Below are 9668 nucleotides of genomic sequence, written 5' to 3' on the forward strand. Positions count from 1 at the left end.
CCTTTTTTCACCCTGAAAAAGCCTCCCACTCAAGGGCAAGCTCCCAACATCACTTCCAGTTTGCACAATGTTCACTGCAACAGCATCACTCTGAGGAACAGCCCTTCCCAGTGACAGGGTGTCAATCCTTGCGTCAAACCCACACTCATGGGCAGTGAATTCCACATGAGGATACCTCAGGATACACAGCATTTTGGCTGGAATCAAATAGCATCCAACCAGGAGACTGCGTGTGCCCATTCGCTGCTAAGAGCAGGACACTGCAGGGACAGGAATTGAACCATCAATTCATTTCTAGAGTGGAAAAACATATGTTCCAACACACTCAGATACAGATTTTAATATGGCTTGGCAATTCAGAGTGACAGATTAACTCCAGGCAGCTCCAAGTGTGAATAGTCATTGGGCACCACACCAAAGAACAATCCTCACAGTTTACACCATGGTGTTTGCAGCAGGTCCAAAGCCATCAATAAAGTATTGTTAGAGGGGAGCAAAAGATGGCAGAAGTTACTCAAGTGAGGCCCCACATGTAACTTTGGACCCCACATTTCGGCAAGATCATAAGGAATTACCTCCAGATCCCCTTTTGTAATGGATTCTTCCTCCACACGGAACTGCAAGTCCTCCACTTTCCTGGGGAAGGAAAGGGACACAAAGAACAATCAGGAACACTCATCTCAGCACCCTCTGTCTAAGCAGCCATTGTGCATAAACCTTTTCACTATTAATCAAGTTTTATGGATTACTGCAACACCATCAATGGAGAGATCATTACCAACAAATGGAAAAGCTGCCCAAAAACTACTGGTAAGCTTTTTGTGTTCTAAAACCACCCACCCAATATTAAAAAATCATGTCATGGCCTGCAAAATCAAATTCTGAGAGGAGAAGAATACAGACCACCTTTGGATACAAACAGCTCAGCAGAAACTGAGCAGCAAGACCCACTGAGCAGGACAGTTATAAGCAGCTTTCCACACACAAACATGGCCTTTTTGCAAGGTACATCCTCTCTGACACCAGGATCCTGAAAACAAGCGAACCACAACCAGGTTTCACTGGTTTGTTTAAACCTTATTATCCTGCAGCCGAGCACCGGGCAATTCCTGTGCCAAATGCACAGGGTCCATACAAAATATTCCAAGGGAATTGGATCCTCTGCCTCCTTGGCAGAGAGTGGGCAGTGTTTAGTGTTTCCACAACGTGGAGACTGTGAGCTACCCTGGCAGAAGTGCCTTCCCCACAGATTGTACAGGCCAGTCATGCATAAATGCACATAAATTCACACACATTAACACAGACATGCCGAGGAAACTCTTCTCTTTTGGAAGAGAGAAGCCAGTAACAGTAGACAATAATCCAATTTTCTGTTAGACTCAGCCCTCTTTTCCTCTTTACTGATAAAAAAAAAAAGGCTGAGGATGTTTAGTTGGTAGGCAGATGTAAGGACTCTGATTCTGTTAGAGATAAAAATAGCTGTGAGTGTACATAACAAACTCTATAAACAAGTTTCCTTGTCTAAACCTCCTCTATTTAGAGGAGGGAGGTATCTGTTGATATTTAGGGGAAAACTCAGCTGTCTTGGGTTAAAGGGCCTCCTGGAGCTGGGAAAGTCAGCTGCCTACCAGGAGTAGGGGGAGACTTATGCATGAAAAACATTTCATCCTCAGAGGGGCATCAGTCAATTGAAATCAACACTGTTTTCAGTTATTTAATACATAGAAATGTTTTCCTATTCCCACTGAAGAGCTTAATTATATACATGGAGCAACTGGACTCCAAGAATGACATGCAGATCTTCACTCTTACCTAGAGAGGAAAAGTATGCACCATGATATATGCATGGATGGGGGCCTCTGCGATATGGGGAGATGGTGAATCACACTACAGTGAGGTTGTACTCCAGTTTGGCTTCCCTTCCTCACAAAAAACATCCTCAAGATCAGCCCATCACAAATGGAGGGGAAGAAGGGGTCTTTAGCAAATCCAGGTTGTACAGGAGGGTCTGTGATGGCCCAACGTGCACATGCCTGTTTATGATCCAAATCTTATTTCATACTGTATCCTTAAGCCAAAGCCACCTGAAGGCTTTATCACTGCCACACATGACTTCACCTCCCTCACACCCATCCACTCCTGCTTTACCTCTTCTCCTCTTCCAGCTGGTTCAACAGCTCAATCTTCTCCTTCTGCATCCCATCCACCAAGGCTCGTGCTCGCTGGAGGTTTCCTTCTGCCTCTGTGACATACTGGAACAAAAAATAAGCCTGAGACACAAAAGCTAGCCATTTCTGAAGTAGTACAAAGCTGTTTAAGAAAGGGTCAGAACTAGGGAACAGAAAGTTTTGATGATCTGTTTCAGAGGATGCTGTGGTAAGAGCACATTTTCCAAAGAGCACAGGATGTAGGGAGGGAGACAACAAAAACTGCTCAGTCTCCAGCAGCTGTAAGAGATCCATGCTTCAGTGCCTCTCTGACCTGAACCTTTTGAAGAACCCAGCTCTGATTAGAGTTAAGAACTTGAAGCCTGAAAAGTTCTGAAAATCTGGTCAGAGGTTATCAGTGCAATTCAGCCCCAGACATGAAGCAAGAGAGACATTTCAGACTTCTGTTAATTCATTTGTTACTGATAATTACTGGAAAACACGATACACAAGAAGAAAGTCAGCTTGCAGTTGATTTCCCAACTTCTCCTGCATTTCTGACAGGCAGGTGTGACCTACCACATAAATGTACAGTGCCATCCCTGTTCCCAGGTAGCTCACTCGGGTTTATAAGCATGAGCAAGGAATTTAGAACAAGAGCATGTTGGAACCCCGGGTTTAGAGAATTTAGGTTTCTGGGATATAATAATATATATACGTGTAACAATATGGAGGTGTGGATTTCTTCTTCTTTTCTCCTTCTTCTTCACAAATCTGGGTGTTCTGATATTGGGTCAAAAAACCCACAGTGCAGATCATGAATAGTTAGTTATTGGATTATAAGTAAAACCAAATTACTTTACATTCCATAATTGGGTAATTTGGACCTTAAAAGGCCTTGGAAGTTAGAACTCAGGGCCATTTTTCACCTTGTTAACTTGGAGGCACACTCTGTGCAGCTGTATTAAAGATAAGAAGACATTGAAGAACCACATACTGACAAATAGCACAAACACATCTCTCTTTAAGCATTTGAATACATAAAATATCCTCTGTACAAATGCTTGTGCAAAAAACAAACAAACACACACCAACTTAATATGATCAGCCTGTTTTCCTTCCAGATTTCCTGACTTCATTAACGTGATAAAAACATCCTCTCTGGTGGGAAAGCAGTGGCATATGAACTGAGCTGGTGTTCTCAGCACCACAAAATCACTGCAATGCAGTCACAGCCACAGCTAGATTCAGTGGCTGGGGGGAACAAATTTGCCTTCCACTTGCATTTCAGCATTGAAATGTATTGATCCACCAGACACAAACTATCCATTGCCTCTTACCTGGCACAGCTATTTTCCTGCTCCTGGCTCGGGGCAGAGACAGCACATGTGACATTGGGAGAGTGGAGAAAGAGCCTCAGTGTCGGGGTCCCTCCCTCCCCACCATGTGGTCCTGGGAGAGGGGCCCTGGGGGGAGGCACGAGGTTTCCCTGCCCCTGGTCAGCCTCGTTCCCCATGGGTTGTTTTGTGTTCCCCTGCGCAGGGCAAGGACCCTCGGGTCCCGTGATTGAACAGTTCCTCAGCAGATCCTCAGCCATGCAGCTGGAGAAATAAACATCTCTGAAACAGCTATCAAGAATCAGTCCATATAGATTTCTTTTCCACGAGACTCCTTGTTTGATACCTCGTGTTACAGAATCCCCACTGTAACACCTCAGCTTAACTCACCACATAAAAGGCAGAAATTCAGAACCCAAGTTTCACACATGGGGTAACTTTATGATCTGACACTTTCAGGGGATATCAAATATTCAGATACTTGACAGCTAGTGATAAAAAGCCTTATCACCTCCTACCTGCTCGTGTTGGGCCTTCATGATGGCAATCTCCTTCTCCACCTCACAGATGTGGCTGGTGGCTTTGGCAACCTCTGCCCGCTCCAGGTCACGCTCTGCCAGCAGCTGTTCAATGTGTTGCTGCTTCTCCTTCAGTGCCTCCTGGAGAGCTGTGGTGCCAGAGATTTTCCGGGCATATCGAGAAGAGGTCTCTGTCAGCTGGGAAAAGAGTTAAAAGAGATGGGGTAAAGCTGTGTCCTTTCCAGTCTAGAATAGTTGAAGTCCCCTGTTAAATCTGGAATGCTGCTCACCTAAACATTTATTCAGCTGAACAGAGCTGCAGTTCCAGCTCTAGGCCCTACAGGGGAGGTTAAGTCTGAGAAACATCTGGACAATGCTCACAAGCTCAATTGCTCTTCTGCACTGCAATGAAAGCACCATTTCCCAAAGGACAGAACATGGGGTGGGAACTGGGTCAGGAAAAATTATCATGTATTGTATCATCTACCTTCTTAAATATAATTCATTGATAACCTGCACTGATGAAATCCCAAAAGGTGAGCTCAGCTGGGCAGACTGATTTCAAGTGGAGAGCAGTACGGGGTTGTTCGATCCACTCCCAGGAATGACACTGCACACCCTCTTCCCCAGCCAAGAGGGCTGCAGGTCTTCTGCAGCAACACCACAGCACAGCCAGAGCTTTTAATAATATCACTGCCTGCTCTGCTTTCTGCCTGCTTGAGCAACTGTCAAAACCCCAGGCATATGACCCACGACATTGTCACCCTCCACAATAAGACAGTCACAGTAGGAGCTTTGCACAGCTGGTCAGTGCAGCAGCATGACCACGTGAGACTGGAAACAGTGTCCTTTTTCTGCAGGGATCCCTTATAAACCTGCTCTTGACAGCAGAACTGAGATTCATCCCACTGAAAATCACACTTCAGGCTCTTCAATGGTCACAGTTGCTTGGTGTCCAGTACAGCCCCCGCGTCCATGAAGGGAGGCTATTTGTGAGGTGGGCAACACTGTCCCACACTCCATTCCCCTCACCTCATCAATGGTGAAGGAGCAGCTGCACTGGAAGAAAACCCCACCCTCCCGCTTTGTGGAGTTGAGTCACAGCAGTGGATTGAAGCTGCAGAGACCATGCAGGAGCCACTTACCAGCCCACTGCGGCTGGGCCTGCCCCCGACTGATGAGGCCACCGAGCTGACAGAGCTGATGGAGGAGCTGCTGGGGCTGTGGGTCAGGGCTGACACTCCCATGGCCATCCGCTTGCTCTTCTTTGCCTTGGCAGGGCTGGTTGATGGGAATCCGATCCGGATCACCTTGTGGATGGGAGCAAAGAGGCCAAACTTGGGTGGGCACTGAAAATACCTGGAATACAGGAGATGTGAGAAGTGGCAGAGCATCCATCTCACCCAAGCCTTGAAGAATGGCACTGCCAAGCAGTACAAAACCCCGGCCCACAGCTCATCTCTGGGTAATTTGCTGTGACATTGTTTCCTGTGTACAGGTAGTTGGATTATTCTCACTTCCTACTTGTAGTACTGGCAATCTCCATGTTTGCATTTGTGGTGCTTTAGCAGGCAGACCTGAGGTAATTGCCAAGCACTAGTTGCTGTGCACTTTGATAAGATGCCAGGAAAGACACATCTGGTAGCCTGGAGAGCACATATCCCACAACATGAACACAGCCAGAGCACAAGCACTCCTTCTTTACCAAGCAACCTTTACAACAAACCAACCTTCTCAAAACTTGTGTGTGCTCTTTACCCTGCTTTGAAGATAGTGATGCAGTAAAGTGTGTCTGCAGGGAGATGTCCAAAGATGGACAAGGCTCTACTCCGTGGGGCTCAGCAATGAGACAAGAGGCCATGGGCAGGAAGTTCAACCTGAACATGAGGAATTACTTCTTCCCTGTACAGAGACCAAGCCCTGAAAACACTGCCCAGAGAAGGCGTGGAGTGTCCTTCACTGGGAATTTTCCAGAACCTTCTGGACACAATACTTATGCCATGTGCTCTGGGATGACCCTTCCTTGAGCAGGAAGGTTGGACTAGATGACCAGCTGTGGTCCCTTCCAACCTGACCCACCCTGTGACGCTGTGTCAGATAAAAAGATCTGAATCACACAGTTCTGTAGAAATGTTCCACAGGGTAAAAATCTTTCCTACTAAAACAGGAGAAAATGGCAGCTCAAACCTTTGAAGCTAAAAATACCATTACAGCAAACTCCAGCATGTGCCACCTCCTTGGGGTGGCAGAGAAACTGTTTCCTATGCAAACAAACTTGGAAAGATGCAAGCATGGAGGAAAAGGGAGGATCAGATAATTACAGTGCAAGCTCTCTTCCACAACTCCAGTGAGCCCAATGACTGTGTCTCTCCAGAGCCCTCTTCCAGAATAAAAATGAGCCAAAACTCAGTGTCAAACCCTGGAAACTCCTCCACAGGGCCTTGGCTGACCAGCATAAACCAAGGTTCCTTTGCTGCTGGCCAGCTGCCCTGCAGCAAGAAAAACCAGATCACCTCCAGCACTGTATTCCCTTGTTTCAGGGGAGCAGCCAACATAAAAAGCTCCTATAAGAGCTTTCTCACAGGCTTCCCAGCAAGAATAGGACTAAATACTGGGTTATAAAACAATCTGTCCTATTTTAATATTAAAAACCAGGTTCTAATGACTAAATTACACAAATACAGTTCTACTAGCCCAAGTTCTCTCTCTCTCTCCAGATGTGAGCAGCTGTTTCCCCAACTCCCTTTTATTTTTAAGTGCTGGCAGCCATACAGCTGTGTCACAGGCAGACCCCTGTGTGCTTGGGAGGCCAGGGAACAGCCTGATCTCCAGCCAGATGAGAATAAAACTCATTTTCAAACATCTGCTCAAACCCATTTTTTTTCTATAACAAACTTTAAACAACCCCTCCACAACCCCAAATCTCTCAGCCTCCTCGGCTTCCTGCCAACAGAGGCCCTTGGGTTTGAAAAACCAGCCATACCACAGGCTGACCTCTTACAAACCTGCCAAAGCCCTGCTCAGCATAGTTTTCCCAAATTCCAGCAGGCACAGGCAGGCCAACAGCCCCTTCCACAGCTCTGCCTGGTGTAAGCACAGACTGGTACTCCTGGCTGCACAACAATCCCAAAGGTTAATTCCCTTAAAAGCCTCTGACAGCTCTTAGCAAGCCCAAACTTGCATCACTATGTCTGCCCATTTTCTTTCAGTCCAGATTGAAAGTGGTTGCAATTAGCTTTTATAGTTCAGAAGCAGAAATTCGTTCCAAAACACTTGGCAGTAAAAAAAATCTACTTGAAAACCAAGAGCTGCTCTCACTGAGTGTGGAGGAGCTCCATACTCACATTACAGAATGGAAATGGGGAAGAAAAGTGGCGGTGTGATGGCAATGCAACTGCAGGTGGGAAACGGCACAGGAAATGTTGAAAGAGATGGAAAAATCTTCAGTGTCCAAGGCTGACATGTCACAAACTATGCAGAAGTAAAAGGTCTGGGCAGTTTAGTGAGCAAGGACTCCCACTGGACCAGAGACAGAGAAGGGAGAACAGTAAAATAAGCAGGTAACATTTAAATTACTATAGATGAGTACACAGAACTTGCTTGGCATTGGGGAATTGACACCAAACCAAACCACACCAGCACCTCTGAAGTCTCCTGTGCAGACAGGAAAGCAGATGCAGCAAACCTCAGTGCAAATCAGCACCATCTGATGTACAGAGGTGCTCCCCACAATGATACCCTGTCCCCTGGGCCACTGCTACTGATCCACAGCCTGCAGGCAGCCTCCACTGAAGAGCCACAGCTGCTGGGAAAGCCCAGCCCTTCAGCCTTCTCTTGATGTACATCCACACCTGAACCTGCAGGAAAATCAGTGACCCACCACAAATTTCAGCCAATTCACCACCTACTCAACTGGAGTTGCCTATGACAGCAAAGGTGGTGACAATGCCTTTTGCTCCCTGCTGCCTCTGCTGCTTCTACCAGCCTCCAGTATCTTGAGCTCCAGTTTTGGCTCTGCTCTCCTTTTGTAGCTGCAGCAGGCAGTGCTGGGCTTGTTGACCAGGCCAGGGATGCTCACTAGATGGCAACCCATCACCAAAGCACAGACTCCAGATCTTGCAGGACAAGATCAGGGCAGCCTCAAGAATTCCACGCTGCCACAGCAAACAGGGAAGACTGACTGAGGGTTGCCTACATGCACCAAGGAAGTTGGTTTTATGATGTTAGCTTCTCCAAACCACTGCTGTTGAAATGGGCACATGCTACAAGAAAATCAAAAGGCTGGATGAAGGCACAAAAGGACAGACATGGACAATGCTGCGGCCTTGCTCTAAACAGTGTGAAACAAAGGAGAAGCCTTTGCAGACAGGGCACGCACCAGAGCAGCCTCAGCCAAGATGCAGCAGTTTCAGAAGACAGATGACTTCCAAAAGTTGGATTTTCAAGCACAGCAACAGAGGTACAAGGATGAGAGGCAGACAGAACACTACACTCACATCTGCCTTTCACACCTTCCACATGCACAGAGACAATAAATCATTTCTGAGCACCCTGAAGATTAATCTTCCAGATAGTTTGAATTGTCTGATAAAGAAAGCAGGGACTTGCAATCACTCCATTATTTATTCTCTACCATCCTGATTCTTTTATTTTGAGAACAGGCTGAAACTCAGCCATCTGCTGCCAATCATTTACTGCTTTCTTGCCCTGATACTGAACAAGGCAGCTTTTCTTGTAATTTAAATGAAAGCACATGGCTGCTGGACAAAACAAGGCTGACCCAACATAAAAAACCTTTATTACAGAACCTGAGATCTAACAAGGCAGGAACTCTCAGCTCCTCAGTGTCAAAGTTATAGGTTGGAGTTGATGTTCTCAAAGGTCTTTTCCAACCTAGTTAATTCTGTGAAAGATAAATCTCACCCCTAAAGCCAGACTGCCTTCAGAAGCTCCAGGAAACCAACAGTATTTCCCACTTAAGGAACTTGTGTAGGACAAGGAATCAGTTGCACCTGTATTTGAAACAGGGTCAAAGAGCTGCTGTATAATTCAGATTTGAACACCCCCACGCTCAAGATCCAAGGCCTGGGTCATTCCCTTAACTAAATTCCACATGAACAGAAAGAGCTTCCCGGCAAGCCTGGGAGATGTCCCTGCCTAGTTTTACAGGCACCTGTAACAAGGTCTTTTTTGGAAAAGAGTGAAGGTGCCTATGGAGTCAGAAGTGGTAAGATCAATCAGCAGACACCTGTCGCACTACAGAATTAGTACAAGGACAGAAAACAACCACCAACTGTTCTTTCAGATCTCTGGAAATTTGTTCCCAGAAAGAACAGAATAAAACATTAAGCTGAGGAGAAAAGAAGGTAAAATCTTTATCTTCTGTAGTTCTGACAAGGTGACTTATAGCACAAGAAGAATGTTTATGACAGGAATGTGTGGTAGAAAGCGGAGCTAATACAGTCAACAGAATTAATTTCTGGCAAAAATTAAATCCCACTGTAAGTTATCTTCTCTCCCTACTTTCTCCTGTTTCCTGAAGCCATTCAGGTTCCTCCTTCACAGAAGTTATCTGATCCTGCTTTAAAATGCCCCAGTGATGAGGTTTGTATTGATCTCTGTCCTGGGTTGCAGTGTATTCTATTACCATCCCCATCAGCTGTTAA

At 46.1% G+C, this 9668-nt stretch overlaps 1 protein-coding gene across 14 annotated transcripts in view; it reads right to left on the reverse strand.

Moving 5' to 3' along the window:
- The window catches only part of CLIP2 (CAP-Gly domain containing linker protein 2), a 99228-nt gene that overhangs the window by 21821 nt on the left and 67739 nt on the right, over positions 1-9668 (reverse strand). For all 14 annotated transcript variants that reach the window (XM_042025915.1, XM_042025924.1, XM_042025914.1 and 11 more), the window contains 4 exons: positions 5148-5361; positions 4003-4200; positions 2149-2252; positions 576-636 (listed from right to left, as the gene is read on the reverse strand). In XM_042025915.1, the coding sequence (XP_041881849.1) occupies positions 576-636; positions 2149-2252; positions 4003-4200; positions 5148-5361 (577 nt within the window). The remainder of the gene's footprint in view (positions 1-575; positions 637-2148; positions 2253-4002; positions 4201-5147; positions 5362-9668) is intronic.

Source organism: Corvus kubaryi, unplaced genomic scaffold (genome assembly GCF_017639235.1).
Source record: "Corvus kubaryi isolate FWS band 111438036 unplaced genomic scaffold, C.kubaryi_AGA036_p1.0 37284, whole genome shotgun sequence".
NCBI lineage: Eukaryota > Metazoa > Chordata > Aves > Passeriformes > Corvidae > Corvus > Corvus kubaryi.